At 45.8% G+C, this 19,371-nt stretch overlaps 1 protein-coding gene and 1 pseudogene across 1 annotated transcript in view; both read left to right on the top strand.

The window, feature by feature from the left end:
* Window positions 1–19,371, top strand: part of LOC134936128 (complement C3-like) — a 613,812-nt gene that overhangs the window by 570,625 nt on the left and 23,816 nt on the right. The window contains exons 35-36 of the mRNA XM_063931045.1: window positions 1,126–1,212; window positions 2,107–2,212. Of these exons, the coding sequence (XP_063787115.1) occupies window positions 1,126–1,212; window positions 2,107–2,212 (193 nt within the window). The remainder of the gene's footprint in view (window positions 1–1,125; window positions 1,213–2,106; window positions 2,213–19,371) is intronic.
* LOC134937563 (5S ribosomal RNA) lies at window positions 10,950–11,068 on the top strand (annotated as a pseudogene).

Below are 19,371 nucleotides of genomic sequence, written 5' to 3'. Positions count from 1 at the left end.
ATCCTTAAATGGAAGAAGTTCGGAACCACCAGGACTCTTCCTAGAGCTGGCCAGCAGTCTAAACTGAGCGATCAGGGGAGAGGGGCCTTAGTCAGGGAGGTGACCAAGAACCCGATGGTCACTCTGTCAGAGATACAGCATTCCTTTGTGGAGAGAGGAGAACGTTCCAGAAGGACAACCATCTCTGCAGCAATCCACCAATCAGGCCTGTATGGTAGAGTGGCCAGATGGAAGCCACTCCTTAGTAAAAAGCACATGGCAGCCCACCTCGAGTTTGCCAAACTGCACCCGAAGGACTCTCAGACCATGAGAAACAAAATTCTCTGGTCTGATGAGACTCTTTGGCGTGAATGCCAGGTGTCATGTTTGGAGGAAACCATGCACAATCCCTACAGTGAAGCATGGTGGTGGCAGCATTATGCTGCGGGGATATTTTTCAGTGGCAGGAACTAGGAGACTAGTCAGGATAGAGGGAAAGATGAATGCAGCAATGTACAGAGACATCCTGGATGAAAACCTGCTCCAGAGGGCTCATGACCTCAGACTGGGGCAACGGTTCATCTTTCAGCAGGACAACGACCCTAAGCACACAGCCAAGATATCAAAGGAGTGGCTTCAGGACAACTCTGTGAATGTCCTTGACTGGCCCAGCCAGAGCCCAGACTTGAATCTGATTGAACATCTCTGGAGAGATCTGAAAATGGCTGTGCACCGACACTTCCCATCTAGCTTGAGGGAGCTTGAGAGGTGCTGCAAAGAGTAATGGGCAAAACTGCCCAAAGATCGGTGTGCCAAGCTTGTGGAATCATATTAAATAAAACTTGAGGCTGTAGTTGCTGTCAAAGGTGCATCAACAAAGTATTGAACAAAGGCTGTGAATACTAATGTACATGTGATTTCTCAGTTTTTTTACTTTTAATAAATTTGCAAAAATCTAAAAAAAAACTTTTTCCACATTGTCATTATGTGGTATTGTGTGTAGAATTTTGAGGGAAAAAAATAATTTATTCCATTTTATAATAAGTCTGTAACATAACAAAATGTGAAAAAAGTGAAGCGTTGTGAATACTTTCCATATGCACTATAACATATGCTATTTGAAATCACTATTCCCTTTAATTACAGCTTGAAACCAGAGTAGACAGATACATCTCCAACTACGAGGTCAACAAAGATTTTGATAGAGGCACACTGATCATATACCTGGACAAGGTGGGAATTACTTTCATGAACCAAAATGCTGCTCGCTTTATCCTTCAGCTGTTCTTGGCTGTTGTTCTCTAACCTTCCATACTGCTACACAGATGGAACACAACCCTAATGTGACGTTATTGAGAGATAGTTATTGTATGAAAGTGTATCAGGAATATCATACAACTAAAGATACATGGAATCGCGGGAATAGACAAGAGATAGAACGCCTTTAATTGGCAAATGTTGATAAAATTATGACAATATTCATTTATTTCATTTTTTGAGTTTTTACATGCGTTCTATGAAATGCCAGAAGATGAACTTTACTATTATACTGACTAAGTTCAGATGGGTTTTAAGATGCTAAATGTATGATGTTATTTTAACCTACAGTACCCAGTATATGACTATGGGCCTAATTCAGACCTGAATATAGATGTGCGAAAAAACAAACACCGATGATCAAAATATTAGGCATGCGGGTGGGGACGCCCAGCACCGGGCAAGACAGCTCTGCGTGACGGGTCCTGCCGCGCCCCCAGAGACAGACAGCTACCCGCCATGTTTTTGGCCACAGCGGCTGCATGTGACATCACTCAGCCGATGCGGCCCGCCCCTCAAACGGTCCAGGCCCGTCTGCATTGTCCAGACCTTGCCCTGAAAATGCAGCCGACACTCCCCGGGACAACCTCTGCCTGTCAATCAGTCAGAGGAGATTGCACAAGTAAGATGCCGTCACATCCCACTGTGTGCGCACGCACAGTGCAGCCGCTGTGCATGCGCACACTTCACTGGGCTTCATTCTGCATGCGCTGCCGCTGCAGCGACCAGGTATGAATTAGGCACCATGTCACTTGTGTCTTAGGTCTATGCATCAGTCATTTACTTGCATTGCATTCTATACTCACTCAGGTTTCCCATAAAGAGGAGGGGTGTATAAAGTTCAATCTCAATCAGCACTTTAGAGTTGGACGTATCCAGCCCGCGTCTGTCACAGTGTATGACTATTACTCCCCAGGTAAGAGATATACAAGCCAATGCTTCTGGACCCTGTGGTCTGACCACTCACTGAGCTTAGGAAGAAGACAAAACATCATATCATTGGCAATTCTCCTATGCTATATTGATGCTGCAACGAGTTATAATAAACCCACAACAACTAACCTTGTTTTGCATTGTAAATTATTGCTGGTTTAAAAATATGTGCAGACTTGGCAGAATTGCCTCTTGCAGACTATTGCATAAGGCCTCAATAAAATAGATCATTGGGGCTTGTGCAACTAATTGAAAATAGTGGTATATACAGCACTCAGCGGCTGCCTCTTATATAGGGCCGGATGTAATAGCGTCCAAGTTTGCCAGACGTGCAGGTTGCCAGCCGATCTCTGACTTTTTTTTTTAAAGGGTGCAGTCATTAACATTTATTCAAATCTAGAATGGACAACTAATAAACAGAACAAATACAAAACAAACTTTTAACACAGTAAGATTAAGCATAAAATCAGTGGCACCTGATTCTAATTTTTTGCTTCATTACACTGTGTTAAACACTAGCCTGGCATGGTTGCATCAGATGCAACACCCGTATCGGCATTCCCTGATATGATGCGACCAGTGTGAGAAAGCCCACTGGGCAGCTACTGGAAAATAGTTTTCAGGAAATTGTAAAGTTGTGATGGTCATTGTCACGGACCCCGGCCGCCCCACTCTCCGGATACACCAATCGGAAAGTTGCGACAGTGCTGTGCCTTGTGAATCAACGCTGCCACTAGAAAAGACTTTTACGGACATTGCAGGTGTCTTTAGCTTTACCTGTAAACACAAATCTCAATATCTCATGAAAAAAAGGTAACATGGAGTTTGTTTGACTTTGGTTCAAGAACACAGCAGTCAGAGCTAAAATTATATTTTTATTATAATTAAGAAATATATTCAGGTTTACAAGGGTAAAAGATTACAAAGAATATAAGGAATTTTAGAATATACAGGTTACTAACAGTCTCAATAAACAAAAAGGGAATAAAGAAAATCAGAAACTGCACAAAATGTTTTTGCAGAGCGTGGCTGCACAGGTGTTCGCACACTTGCAAAGCAAAAATACACTACCCTGTGGGCGGTGACTATGCATTTGCATGGCTGCTAAAAACTGCTAGCAAATGATCAACTCGGAATGACCCCCTTAGTCCTGTGTGAGGAAGCTTCACAAGAAAATAGACATCCAATCAGGTATTGGCAGCAACTACCATCAGAATGAACAAGAATCAATCAGTAATTCACGTAGTTAAGTTATAGGCCCCTCAGCACATCAGCCCCACCTCTTGGAAAGGTTAACCCTTACTCTGCTGGGCCCATTCATATCCAGCAGTGGAAGATCACTCTCCTTGTAATATCTATAGAAGGCCAGTGATCTGTGTGTCACATCTTCCTAAAGGTATGTATTGAAGCTCCAGAGGTTTATGACGCTAGTCAGGAAATAGGATTTCTGGATATTCCTTTCAGGCAGAGACATTTGTCACACTTCCCTGGTCTGTGTATAGTGTCAGCACCCGGAGTCTTACCTCCGGTTCTGGTCCCTGCGGCCTTCCTGTTAGGTGGCTGGTGTGGCTGCGGTGGATAGGAGCTGTGGCAGCTGGGCATCTGGAGGCTGGAGTCCGGGTCCTGGGGAGCGGAGCATGGCAGCCAGAAGTGTCTGTTTCCAAGTGTCCTGTTGCTGGAGTGCAAGGTCTGAGAGGCTGAGGCCTGAGGTAGTGGCTGTGTGCCGGTTCCACATGTGTCCTCTGTGCAGGGAGCCGCCATGTTGGAGACCAAGCCAAGCCAATAGGTATCCCAGTTCGCATCCAGCCAATCCAGTGCTGTCTTCCTTTATAAAAAGGGGTTGATGCTTAGTCATGGTGCCAGTGCTTCAAGTTACTTGCTGTAAGGTGCTCAAGCTCTGTGCTCCCAGGTTAACCTCTGGTAACCTGGTTCTGTTGTGGCTGCCAGGTGGTTAGTACTGTTATTGCAGTCCTTTGCTACCAGTCCACTTGCTCACGCAGTTTAACCGCTGGATCTTCTGTCTGGTAGAGGGTCTCCGTTTGCTGATGGTGCTCACAGCAATCCTATCTTCAACATTGTTTACAAATCACAGTCATCTCTTCATTCCGTGTTCTTCAGCATCGTTTACAATCACAAGTCTTCCTTCATTCAGTGTTTTTCAGAATTGTTTACAAATCACAAGTCATCTCTTAATTCCATGTTCTTCAGCATCGTTTACAAATCACAAGTCTTCTCGTCATTCAGTGTTTTTCAGCATCGTTTACAAAAAATAAGTCATCTCTTCATTCAGTGTTCTTCAGCATCGTTTACAAAACATAAGCCTTCTTCATTCAGGACTCTTCAGCATCGTTTACAAGTCACGAACATTTTCTCTTTCAGTATTCACTCAGACTAATCTCCTAGTCGTTGCATATGATTGAAGTCTCAGTAAACTGAATTAACCTTTCTCAGTGTATTGTTCTCGTTCATTGTCCTTATTGCCTTCCCTCCTGCATCTTCGGACCTAAATCCATGAGTAGGAATTACATTCAGCCATCTGGTTTCCTTCCTTTGCTGACAGCTGCTCCCTCAGTCCATTTTCAGTCATCAGTCCCCCAACTCAGGCCAAGCGTGATATCTAGAGCCCCCCCCTGTTGACATAACAAACTAATTGGGCTTATCAGACCTCAATGTCCACAGATTGGCAATATCTGCTTTGAACACATGCTTTTGATGTAATAATACAATCCCCTTTTATAACTTGTTACAGAACAGAGCTATTGTATGTCATGTCAGGGTCCCCAGCTACATATAATTTATACTTTTAACAAGTCACAACTCTGAGGTCAGCTCACAGGAGGAATTATATTTCCCTGACATCTCCCCCATTAAAAAGGGTGCACAATGGGGATGACCCACGTCACTGCCTCATTTGGGTGCCATTCTCTACCTGCATATTGCCAGGATAGGCTATCAGCCTTGCCATGCTCTACACCAGGCTTTTTCAACCAGTGTGCCGTGGCACACTAGTGTGCCGCGACCAGTTGCAAGGTGTGCCGTGGAGCCAGATCAGCTTCCTGCACCTTCAGAGTGAACTGTTGTCCCAGGCTCTTCTTACAGGATCAGTCGTGCTCCCTGGTGACGTGTCGTGTGATATCATAGGTCACGGCCGCCGCGTCTCACCACTCAGCCAGCCTACCCACCTGCATACACATCTTCCAGTTCCTGCCTGCATCCACAGCTTTCCTTGCCCACCCACATCTACACCTGCCCATCCGCCCTCTGCTCAGTATTCGCAGCACTCTACTGTGAACAACCACCACCACTGAGGGACAGGGAGGAGGACAGCTGACAGGAAGGGGCTAATATCTGTTATGTTATTTCTCCTGTGGGGAGCAATAGGATTTATGTGGGGAGCAATGTGATTGTTTTTTCTGTGTAGGCCAATGTGTGTGTTTTGTTTTTTTTCTGTGGGGAACTGATGGTGTGCCTTGGCAATTTTAAAATGTTGTTCGGTGTGTCGCAAGTAAAAAAAGGTTGAAAATCACTGCTCTACACCTTCCCTGTGCTGGATAGCAAAATTGTAATGCTGCAGCATCAGGCACCATTTCATGAGGTTTCCCTCATCTCCAGAGATTCTATTAAGTTCACTTTGATGGATGCCACCCTCTGCTAGCTGCTCAATGCCAGGGCAGAGGGGGGTGGCCGGGGCCTGACTTGCATCAGACACATTTTGACACACTTTTGTTTACATGATCCTCTGGCATCTTTAACTGTAAATGATTGAATACATTACCAACGGGAGTACTCTCATGATTAATAGTCACTGTGGGACAGGTGACTATGTTCTTTTCCCCCACAATCTCACCCTGTGTCATTTCCTGATGTGGTGGCTTGCCCCTTACCCACATGGGCCCTGAGTGGGGGCGCCTTGCTCTACAGGACGCTCTTGACAAGTTTCACTGCACATCATTTGGGGTATACCTAGGACATTGAGATCATCACCTGAATGTCCCTTTCTAAGATTAATTCTTCCTGATTTATCTCCCCAGCCTGTCTGACTGAGCTGCGTCCTTACAGATGCTAATTTAGGGTCAGCTGGTTGTCCTGCTTGTAATTCCTCATCTCTTATAAATTGATCAGCATGAGGGAACAAGCAGGAGGCAGCCCTTCCTCCCTCAGAACAGGGTCTGAGACTTCAAGGAGGAAAGCGGGAGGAGGGGGGTTTATTTGCTGGGAGTCACCATCTTGACCTGCAGGGAATCCTGTCAGCTCATCATTTCTGATACTACAAACATTTTCAGAACTGTTAATGATACCAGTTCTCAACACAGTATTATTATCAGGAGCATGTTTCCCCACAGAAACTTCACGCTGAGTGGACATAACGATCCACCTTTTACCTGGCTCCTGCTGGTCGCCATCATTGATGCACATGGTGCTCCCACCAATCTCTGACCATTGATTATTTACTATAAATAGGGTTATCACATATCGTTGCATCAGTAATGACATCACCATCATTCATGAAGGTATAGTGCGTTCGCCCCAATCCAGTTTCAAGTACCTCACTCTTGGGCAAGTTGGGTAACACACATATGGGAACAGGGTCCCCTATCCCTACCTCATGGTAAGATGCCTGTGGATAGACAGAGTTACATCCTATCCCATTAATCGGGGTGGCATGGGACATATTGTTGCATACAGCATTCAACCCAACTACTGATACAGGTGGAACATAATCTGCTAACTGCACCCCACACAACTCTACATCAGGGCATGCACTTTCTGACAGAATAGATTTGGCCCTGTGTAATGACAAAGAGTTATTTTCCAGAACACACAGGTTTTCATCACCCTGAAAATCACATACATTTGTAACCAGATGCCAATCAGCAGGTGTCACCTGAGGAAAAGAAGAGTTAGTTCCTGCAGCAACACATTTCATATCACTGGTACTATCACAAGTCTCTGTCACAGTAGTAAATGCAAAATGTTCATGGGGCACTACGTTTTTACCCAGAGTCACTTCTGTGCAAGATCCAGCAGTATCACATATGTCCAGAGTAGAGTCTCAAAGTTCAATATACACAGAAATAGCAGGACTAACAGTTTCAGGAACATAGTGGGAGATCACATGTCCACGGTCAGTATATACAAACCCATCTGTGCGAATATCTGCAGACACTCCCTCCTCTCTCCTGGACAAAGTCTCCTTAATAATTCTGTCCTTTTTAACATCAGCCTCCTCTAGCCGCAAACCCCTCATGTCTTGTGAAAGTATGCTGCTTGCACCCTCAGTTGCTCCTAGCAGGGTAAGCTGCGCCGTGGGGGGACAATATCTCAATAGCATAGTTCACACTGACTGTAGCTTGTGGGGGTACATTTTCCTTCTTGGGTACCTTGGCAGGCTTAGCTTTTGCTTCTTCAGCTGCAGAAAGAAGCTGCAGTAAGGTTTGTCGCTTCCATGCGGTGACACTGATCTTGCCAGAACAGGGTAACCTCACTGCACGCAAGGCCTGGCAGCTGACACTATTTAGTTAATTGCTCCATGCTCATCATGGTAACTAGTTCATCTGAGTTTGAGTCATGGTCCCAACTTTGGTTCTCTGGCGATGTATTGGATTGCCGCTCTGCTGCCTCCCTGTCCGACTCATGTTCTGCAGTCTCCTTGGGGCTGGCAGAGTTGTCAGACAAAAGTCTGGTATCTGTTGTTCTGTTAAAAGCCAGCTGTTTCCACAAAATGCAGCGGGCATTAGCTTGGCTGCCTCCATCCAGTTGCAACACAGGAGAATCTTCTGACCAGTGCTTGCTAACAGGAGAGTCTCTGCCTGCGGACTGACTTTTGAGTCTGGCCAGCTCCAGCTGGTACAGGCGGTCAGCCTGCCTTTCCTCACGTTCCAGAACTGTTGCATTAGCTACATAGGGGTTGCCATGTCTGTATATCTCTTCATATATATATAAGCGCACTCTGTAAATACTTATCCAGGTCAGGACCTTCACCGACCTCCACTGGGTATTTGCAGTACTGTCTAAATTCCCATAGTCAGTTATACTAGGGACTTGTTTCATGCAAGGTTTAACGGTGATCTCCCTGGTCTCATTGTGTCTCGAGCAATCGCTTTCTTGTCCGGAGCCATTTGTAGCTTGCATTCTCTCTCAGCTTGTCGGTTTGCAGAACTCCTTTCTGCCATAGAACTCTCCCTCTGCACCAGGTGTGCAGCACTGGCAAGCTCCATCTCTCTCCTCTTGTGCACTGGAATACTTTCTCCCTGCCCAGCATGCAGCTCCAACAGTTTCCAGGAATTGGGGGACAAGATAAAATTTGAGGCAGCCACAGCAGGCCTCTAATTGATAACAGAGTCCACATCAGAATCCAGCATCGCACTGTCACATCCCACCATACATAACAGTCCAGTACGTGTAATACATCTCCTACTGCCTCAGCAGCCCAATCCGATGCATCATTCCCACGCACAGGTTTGCAGCCATCACAATGCTCTGTATCTTTTCCATACTTGATAGCAGTCGGCAAATATTTATCCAAGGCCATATGCACAGGCCTCACATCGATAACGGAGTCCACATCAGATATCAGCATGGCACAATTACTTCCCGCAGTACATAACAGTCCAGTACGCAATACATCTCCTACTGTCTCAGCAGCCCAGGCCGATGCACTATTCCCACGCACAGGATTGCCATCATCCTTCATCAGATGCTTAGACTCCGTCATCTTGGATCTCACTTTCACCAGAATAAAATAATAGAAAGAAAGAAAACAGGGATATGGGAACAGAGACTGCGTTCATGGTATATCGTTTCTAACTATTGTCTCTTGTAAGAGTTCTGACTCTGGTGAAGTGGAATTACTCCCACACAGCAGTCAGAACTAGAATTATATTTTTATTATAATTCAGAAATATCTTCGGGTTTACAAGGGTAAAAAGATTACAAAGAATATAAGGAATTTTAGAAAAGATGTACAGGTTACTAACAGTCTTATTAAACAAAAAGGGAATAAAGAAAATCAGAACCTACTTACTCTTATGTAGTGCATTAAGGGGGTCATTCCGAGCTGTTCGCTCGTGTCCGATTTTCGCTATGCTGCGATTTGTTGCAAACTGCGCATGCGCAAAGCTCGCAGGGCGCATGCGCTTAGTTATTTAACTAAAAACTTAGCAGATTTGCTGTGGCTTCTGCAGCGCTTTTCAGTCGCACTGGTGTTCGGTAAATAATTGAGAGGAAAGGGGCGTTTCTGGGCAGCAACTCAGCATTTTCTCGGCATTTGCAAAAAAACGCAGGCATGTCAGGAAAAAAAACGCGGGAGTGGCTGGAGAAACGGGGGAGTGGCTGGCCGAACGCAGGGCGTGTATGTGACGTCAAACCAGGAACCAAACGGACTGAGCTGATCGCAATCTGTGAGTAGGTCTGGAGCTACTCAGAAACTGCTAAGAATTATTTAGTAGCAGTTTTGCAAATTTTTCGTTCGCACTTTTGCTTAGCTAAGATACACTCCCAGAGGGCGGCGGCCTAGCGTGTGCAATGCTGATAAAAGCAGCTAGCGAGTGAACAACTCGGAATGAGGGCCTAAGTCCTGTGTGAGGAAGCTTCACAAGAAAGTATACATCCATTCAGGCATTGTCAGCCACTTCCATCAGAATGAACAAGAATCTATCACTGATTCAAGTAGTTATAGGCCCCAAGGCCCCTCAGCACATAAGCCCCCACCTCTTGGAAAGGTTAACCCTTACTCTGCTGGGCCCATTCATATCCAGCAGTAGAAGATCACTCTCCTTGTTATATCTATAGAAGGCCTGTGATCAGTGTGTCACATCTTCCTAAAGGTGTGTATTGAAGCTCCAGAGGCTTATGATGCTAGCCAGGAAATAGGATTTCTGGACATTCCTTTCAGGCAGGGACATTTGTCACACTTCCCTGGTCTGTGTATAGAGCCCCCCTGTTGACATAACAAACTATTTAGGCTTATCAGACCTCAATGTCCAGAGCTTGGCAATACAGTATCTGCTTTGAACACATGCTTTTGTAGTAATGCAATCCCCTTTTACAACTTGTTACAAATCAGAGCTAAGTCATGTCAGGGTCCCCAGCCACATGTAATTTATACTTTTGACAATACACAACTCTGAGGTCAGCTCACAGGAGAAATTCTGATATTTCCCTGACAGTCATGATTTCAGCTCATCAGTGGATTGATATACAGTATTGGCCAATTGATGTTTAAACTGATGTTTCTAAAAAAAAATATAAAAAACAATATAAAATTGTGGAGGATATTTTTTAAATAAATGTTCGTAATCTAATTCAATAATAACAAAAATTGTCAATTTATGAGATTTAAAAAAAAATAGCTAATAAGTTAAGTTATGACCTACCTGTTTAACAACCAGTATTGGTTTTTGGGTTTAGAATCTGAACTGGATCGGATTAATACTAGTAAATTATCTCCTTCAATTTCAAAGGTAATGGTGAAAAAACAACATATGGCTATTTTCTTAAACTAAAAGGTTTTCTGAAATAGCACTTGGTTGGTGGTGGTCCCAGATAATAGTTCTGAAAAACTGTATTCCAAAGGGTTTACCAAGAGCAAGCAGACTATTAGACTATCTGGGGCACGCTTCTATTAATATATTGTATGGTAATATGATTGTGTACTCCTTGTACACTCTCTCATCCAATAATGGGTAAGCAGAGGTGACAAGTAGGGATACATACCAATGACCTACAGCCATACCACACTGGATATGCCTGATCTCATCTGATCTTGGAAGCCAAGCAGTGTCAGGATTGGTCAATACCAGTAAGGGAGACCACCTAGGAATACCAAGTGCTGTAGATATATGAAGCGGAAGATCTACCATACTTACCTTGGAAAGCAGAAGTGCATTACTTTACTTCCTTCCACACCAAAAAATTTAGCGACATCACTCTCTCATTGCTCATTTAATGGCTAACAGATGAGCAAAAGCAGAAGTGGCTGGTCTCTACTACTCTTATCTAACAAACCTAGACTCTCAAATATTGGTGATACATTGTACGCACACAATCAGACCCAAAAGATTTATTTAGCTTACACAACAGATTATTACTGAGCTTTCTAAATAATATTGGCTCATTCTGTGGGTATTTGGAGTAACACAGCCCGACATTTGTTCTCTGAAGTTGAATTGGGATATATGTAGAGATGAGTGGGTTTGGTTCTAAGAGAACCAAATCCCTCCCCCCTCGAACTTCACGTTCCTTGCCAGAATCCGAGTCCGGCTCAGGACTTTCCGTTGGATTCTCGCGGATTTTGGATTCCATATAAACAGCCACGTGTCACCACCATTTTCACTCCATACTTGGAGAGTGAGGGAGACAGATCCCTGTCTCTATGGGTGGTGGCGTCGGGTGGGGTCAGTGTGTGCTCTGTAGGGGTGCTGTTCCTGTCACTGTGGTGTCCCTGTGCTGTTAGGGGTGCTGTCCTGGCTGTCACTGGTGTTTCATGTGCTGTTAGGGTGCTGCAGCTCTACATGGGTGTGGCTGTCCTGGCTGTCACTGTGTTGTACTGGAGGCTGGGGCACTATCCTCCTGTATGCTGTGAAAATAAAAGGGTGCTGGCCCTGTCTTGTATGCTGTAAAAATTCAGGGGTGCTCTTGTTAAAATAAAAGTACACTGGGCTTTTATGCTGTAAAAATTCAGGGGCGCTGTTGTTAAAATAAAAGTACACTGACCCTGTATGCTGTAAAAATTCAGGGGTGCTGTTAAAATAAAAGTACACTGGCCCTGTATGCTGTAAAATTACAGGGGTGTTCTTGTTAAAATAAAAGTACACTGACCCTATACACCAGGCTTTTTCAACCAGTATGCCGTGGCACACTAGTGTGCCGCGACCAGTTGCAAGGTGTGCCGCGGAGCCAGAGCAGCTTCCTGCAACTTCAGAGTGAACTGTTGGCCCATGCTCTTCTTAGAGGATCAGTCGTGCTCCGGCTGTGACGTATGCCTTGATGATGCGGCGGTGTGATATCATAGGTCACAGCCGCCGCGTCTCACCACCCAGCCAGCCCACCCGCCTGCATACACATCTTCCAGTTCCTGCCTGCATACACAGCTTTCCTTGCCTACCAACATCCACACCTGCCCGACCGCCCGCTGCTCAGTATTCACAACACTCCACTATGAACAACCCCACCACTGAGGGACAGAGAGAAGGACAGCTGACCGGTAAGGGCTAATATATGTTATTTTTTTCTCCTGTGGGGAACAATAGGATTTATGTGGGTAGAATAAGGATTTATGGATTTATGGAGTGAACAATGCGAATAATTCATGTGGGGAGCAATAGGATTTTTGTAGGGAGCAATAAGATTTATGTGGGGAGCAATGTGATTGTTGTTCCTGTGTAGGCCACTGTATGTGTGGATATTTTTTACTATGAGGGCCAATGTGTGTTTTTTGTTTTTTTCTGTGGGGAACTGATGGTGTGCCTTGGCAATTTTAAAATACTGTTCGGTGTGCCGCGAGTAAAAAAAGGTTGAAGATCACTGCTGTACACTGTAAAAATTCAGGGGTGCTGTTTTCAAAATAAAAGTACACTGGCCCTGTCTTATTTGCTGTAAAAATGCAGGGGTGCTGTTGTTAAAATAAATGTACATTGCCCCTGTCTTGTATGCTGTAAAAATGCAGGGGTGCAGTGAAAATAAATGTACACTATCCCTGTCTTGAATGCTGTAAAAATTCAGGGATGCTGTTGTTAAAATAAAAGTACACTGTTCCCCTGTATGTTGTAAAAATTAAGGGGTGCTGTTGTTAAAATATAAGTACACTTGCCCTGTATGCTCTAAAAATACAGGGGCGCTGTTGTTAAAATAAAGGTACACTGGTCTTGTATGCTGTAAATATACAGGGGTGCTGTTCAAATAAAGGGGCACTGTTCTGTGTGCTGTAGTAATAGAGGGGTGCTGTTCTATAAAATGGAGAACAAAAATTTGGAGGAAAAAATAGTGGAAGATCAGGAACCACTTCCAGGTGCTAGTGCTGAAGCTGCTGCTGCCACCAGTCATGACATTGACGATTCAATTCCATCAACGTCGTCTGCTAAGGCCGATGCCCAATGTCATAGAGGGCATGTAAAGAAGAAGAAACAAAAATTAATAATCAGAAAAAAAAAATTATCTGATGAGAAATGTAAAATTGGCAATATGCCATTCACAACACGAAGTGGAAAGGCCAAGGCATTGGCATATGTTCATGACCTGTGGCTCAGCTTCTCATGAGGATGGAAGCCCTCATCCCTCTCGAAAAATTAAAAAAGTTAAGCTTGTTAAAGCACAGGAAAAAACAAGTGTGCGTTCAAAGATATCACAAATCCCCAAGGCAAGTCCAAGTGTGTCCGCAGTTGCGATGTCTAGGCCTGACCTTCTCAAGACTGTATGGAAAGAGGAGGCTCTTCCCACCATTTGCACGTCCCCTGCAAGTGCTGGGATGAACACCGCCAGTCCAGTTGCTGATATTGAGTTTGAGGATGTCACTGTAGAAGTACACCAGGATGAGGAGAATATTGGTGAAGCTGGCGCTGAGGAGGAAGTTGACGATGAGGATTCTGATGGTGATGTGGTTTGTTTGAATAAGGCACCAGTGGAGACAGTTGTTGGCCATGGAATGAAAAAGCCCATTGTCATGCCTGGGCAAAATACAAAAAAAACCCACCTCTTTAGTGTGGAATTATTTCTCCACAAATCCGGACAACAGGTGTCAAGCCGTGTGTTACCTTTGTCACTCTATAATAAGTAGGGGAAAGGACGTTAACCACCTAGGAACTTCCTCCCTTATACGTCACCTGCAGCGCATTCATCAGAAGTCATTGTCAAGTTCAGAAACTTTGGGTAAGAGCGTAAGCAGTCCACTGACACCTAAATCCCTTCTTCCTGTTGTACCCAAGCTCCTGCAATCCACACCACCAACTCCCTCAATGTCAATTTCGTCCTCAGTCAGGAACGTAAATAGTCCTGCAGGCCATGTCACTGGCATGACTGACGAGTCCTCTCCTATCCGGTATTCCTACGGAGGATCCTTGAGTGGTACTCCTACTGCTGCTGCTGCTGCTGGGAGTCGATCGTCATCCCAGAGAGGAAGCCGGAAGACCACTTTTACTACTTCAACTAAGCAATTGACTGTCCAACAGTCCTTTGCAAGGAAGATGAAATATGACAGCAGTCACCCTGTCGCAAAGCAGATAACTGAGGCCATAACAACTATGCTGGTGTTAGACGTGCGTCCGATATCCACAATTAGTACAGTAGGATTTAGACAGTTGATGGACGTACTGTGTCCCCAGTACCAAATCCCATCTAGATTCCACTTCACTAGGCAAGCGATTCCCGGACTGTACAGGAACATTAAGAAAAGTGTCCTCAGTGTCCTGAAAAATGCGATTGTACCCACTGTCCACTTAACCACGGACATGTGGACAAGTGGAGCAGGACAAACTAAGGACTACATGACTGTAACAGCCCACTGGGTAGATGTATTGCCTTCCACAGCAACAACAGCAGTGGCATCAGCAGCAGCATCTCACAAACACCAACTTGTTCCTAGGCAGGCTACGCTGTGGATCATCAGTTTCCATAAGAGCCACACCACTGACATCCTCTCGCACAATGGCTTACCCCACTTACTGTAGACTCTCCTGGGTATTTGTGATATATAACAATGCCACCAATATTGTGCGTGCATTACATCTTGGCAAATTCCAGCACATCCCATGTTTTGCACATGCAATTAATTTGGTGGTGCAGAGTTTTTTAAAAAATTATGGGCGTGCAGGAGATGCTGTCGGTGGCCCAAAAAATTGCAGGCCACTTTCAACATTCAGCGACTGCGTGCCAAAGACTGGATCACCAGCAAACACTCCTGAACCTGCCCTGCCATCACCTGAATCAAGAGGTGGTAACAAGGTGGAATTCAAAACTGTACAGTATATATGTCAGAGGATGGAGGAGCAGCAAAAGACCATTCAAGCTTATACATCCACCTATAATATTGGCAAAGGAGGGGGAATGCACCTGACTCAAGCACAGTGGAGAATGATTTCTGTGTTGTGCAAGGTTCTCCAACCCTTCGAACTTGCCACACATTAAGTCAGTTCAGACACTGCCAGCTTGAGTCTGGTCATTCCCCTTATCAGGCTTTTGCAGAAGCTGCTGGAGAAATTGAAGGAGGAGCTAAGATGGAGCGATTCCGCAAAGTATGTGGGACTTGTGGATGGAGCCCTTCATTCGCTTTTCCAGGATTCAAGGGTGGTCAATCTGTTGAAATCAGAGCACTACATTTTGGCCACCATGCTCGATCCTAAGTTTAAAGCCTATGTTGTATCTCACTTTCCGGCAGACACAAGTCTGCAGAGGTTCAAAGACCTGCTGGTGAGAAAATTGTCAACTCACCCGCTGGCGGTGATGCAGGGCAGTCAGGAGCAAGTGTTGACATCTAATCCGGATTGAAGGAGCTGCCAACAATTACTGACATATCTACTGTCACTGCATATGATGCTGTCACCTTTGAATGAATGGTGGAGGATTATATCAGTGACAGCATCCATGTAGGCATGTCAGACAGTACGTATGTATACTGGCAGGAAAAAGAGGCAATTTGGAAGCCCTCGCACAAACTGGCTTTATTTTACCTGAGTTGCCCCCCCTCCAGTGTGTACTCCGAAAGAGTGTTTAGTGCAGCCGGTAACATTGTCAACGATCGGCGTAGGAGGTTACTTCCACAAAATGTGGAGAAGATGATTTTCATCAAAATGAATTATAAATTCCTCCAGGAAGACCTTTACCAGCAATTGCCGCCAGGAAGTACACAGGGACCTGTGATGGTGGATTCCAGTGGGGACGAATTAATAGTCTGTGAGGATGAGGATGTACACACTAAAAGGGGTGAGGAATCGGGGGGCGTGGCTTGGATCGGTATGGAGTAGCTGCGTGCAGCCTTAGCTCTCCACAAAAAATCCTGAAAAATCATCCGTTTCCCCCAACCCGTGGATCCTGCTCCCTGCCAGCTGGCCCCTGAGTGTGTGCTGCCTTGACTGCTACCCCTGCTGACCCGTTGCGCGGCACGGTTGAGCTGTGGTCAGTGGCGCACCCAGGGGGGGTTTCCGAGTACCCAGAAACCCCCCTCCTCTAAAAAAAAAAAATATTTTTTTTTTTTAGCTGCATGAGTATTATGAATGACTGTCTATCGTCCTCTGCAGCCTGCTGTCTTCCTGGTGGCACTTGCAAGTGCAATAAAAGTTTACTTTATTTTAATTATAGTACATATATATCCATGTGCCTACATATATACACATGTATATACATACATACATACATATAAACACACACACACATATGATATATATATATACATGTGTATATATATGTGTACTGTATGTGTGTATATATATATATATATATATATGTATGCATGTTTAATATGCTATGTATATGTGTATATGGGTTCACTACGATCTCCCGGCGGCCGGCCTCCCGGCGACCAGCATACCGGCGCCGGGAGGCCGGCCGCCGGCTTATCAACAGTGTGGCGAGCGCAAATGAGCCCCTTGCGGGCTCGCTGCGCTCGCCACGCTACGCGCGCCACACTATTCTATTCTCCCTCCAGGGGGGTCGTGGACCCCCACGAGGGAGAATAAGTGTCGGTATGCCGGCGGTCAGGATCCCGGCGCCGGTATGCTGGTCGCCGGGAGCCTGACCGCCAGCATACTGAAGACCACCCGTGTATATGTATGTGTGTGTATGTATATATATATATATATATATATATATGTGTGTGTGTGTGTAGATATATGTGTATATATATATATATATACACACACACACACACACACACACACACACACACATACACACACACGCAGACACACTAGTTTTACGGACCCAGCATATACTGGGTCACCTCAGTCCCCACCCCCGTGATTGGCTCCACCCAGTTCTGGAAACCCCCCCATGCAAATCCTGCATTTGCCACTGGTGGTGGACCTTCCAGTGCGGTCCCCGGCTCCCTGCCTCCCCGCCGGCTGCCGCTGGAGCTCCGGGAGCGGCGCGTGTCCGCGCGCCCAGCGGTGCCTGTGAGCCGGTCCTACGGCTGAGAGCTGCAGAGGAGGGGACCCTATTATCTGCTGTTCGGCGGGGGTACATGCCTGAGACCCCGCTGCAGAGACGCTGGAGACCGAGCCTGGGCGAAAAAAGCCGCCATCTTTAGCCCTGCAGCTCCTTCTCCCCTAGCTGTGCGGAGCGATGACTGGGGCTGCCATCCTGTCTCCCTCCTGGGCTTAATACTTCCATAAGGCCTCACAAAGCCAGTGTCCTTTATATTTTCTCTTGGATGGACTGTATATACTTCACTGAATCCGGCTGCCATACATCAACTGCCTGTTCTGCTGAGGTGACGGCCTGGGTGACCCTGACTCAGCTTTTACTCAGCTGCAATTTATACCACGTACACCTGCCTCCTGACTATCTGCAGTGATCCCACACACTTGCTCTGTTTATTTGGGGTGCTGCATCTGCCCGGCCCGGGCAGCCCTAACCCGTGTGCTAAATCTGCTGTAATACTCCTGTGGATCTGTACCCCCGTCCAGGGGCACCATGGTGAAGGGAGGACAGAGTGCGGCTAACGCTGCTGCGAAACTGGAGAGATATGCCAGACCACAGCAGGCATCTACATCGGCAAAACGGGGTGAAACCGGCCCGCCCTCGCCTGAGGCCGAGGTGGACACCTCCGACCAAGATGAGCAGGTACAATCTACCCAGCAAATATTGCAGGCTATCTCTGCATCCGAACAGAGAGTTACGGACCGGATTGGGCAAGTACAAATGGATGTTTCTCTGCTAAGGCAGGATATGCAGAAGATCCGAGAGCGTGTGGGTGAAACTGAACATCGGATATCGGCTTTGGAGGATGCTGCTCCGCCCTTGCAACTGAGAGTGGCGGACTTGTCTACCCAAGTGACGTCTATGCAGGCTAAAATGTCAGATATTGAAGGGAGATTGCGGCGCAACAACATCCGAATTGTTGGGTTGCCCGAGAAGGCAGAGGGCAACTCCCCGGAGTCATTTCTTGAAGGATGGCTTATTGATCTGTTTGGCAAGGAGGCGTTTACCTCTCAATTTGCGGTAGAGAGGGCACACAGGCTCCCGCCTAGACCGCCGCCACCGGGGGCCCCGGCTAGAACATTTATTGCACGCCTCCTGCATTTCAAGGATCGAGACACTGTGCTCCGACTGGCCCGAACAAAGGGCCCTATCCAACAAGATGGACATAATATTTCCGTATTTCCTGATTTTGCCCTGGAGGTGCAAAAGAGCCGATCTCAATTTATTCAAGTCAAGCGCCAGCTCAGAGACCGAAATATACAATATGCTATGATGTTTCCAGCCAGGTTGCGGGTGGTGCTTAACAACACCACACATTTTTTCACATCTCCCCAGGATGCCGGTGCATGGCTGGAGCGTCAGCCACGTCCTCCTTAATACTGTGTTGTTGCTCTGAGGCTGCTTTCGGCTTTTCCTATGCACCCATTTGTCCAAATACATATTCCTGTGAATATAAATGCAAAATGTGAATATATGCAATGTGGGGTGTACGGGTGTGGGGAAAAATTTACGATATCGCTAGCTATGTATCGTTATGATGAGGCGATAACGGTCAGTCCCACATTACTTTACTGCTAATTGCTGCTTTATACTGGGGCATGTGCCCGGCTATGTTGGTATAGTTTTTTCTTTTTCTTTTTCTCTTCTCAGGGTTGGGGAAATACCCTTTCTTTTTTTTCTCTACGAATTGTGGAGAGCTCTTACTGAAAATAGTGTAAGGGCTTTTCCTTAGGTTCTTTGGTTAGGCCCTTATCCCTTAGTTTGGTTACTTAATGGGAGTTATGGGATCCAGGTATGCCTTAAGTTTGCGAGGTGATACAGGGTGGGTGCGGGGGGGGTTAGTTTATTTTTTTCTAAGCCATCATTTTTTAGTTCTGTGCGTATTTTGCAATGACGCGTGTTTTCTGTATTATGTTGCTCTGTGCTCTTTTGCCTCCTGGAACGTAGGGGGACTGGTTGTTCCTGTCCCTATGTACTGTTTGCTCAACGTTGCTATGTTGCGATGCCAGGCTC

The sequence above is a fragment of the Pseudophryne corroboree genome, chromosome 6, assembly GCF_028390025.1.
Source record: "Pseudophryne corroboree isolate aPseCor3 chromosome 6, aPseCor3.hap2, whole genome shotgun sequence".
In the NCBI taxonomy this organism is placed as follows: domain Eukaryota; kingdom Metazoa; phylum Chordata; class Amphibia; order Anura; family Myobatrachidae; genus Pseudophryne; species Pseudophryne corroboree.
This window is presented reverse-complemented; position numbering and strand designations above follow the sequence as displayed.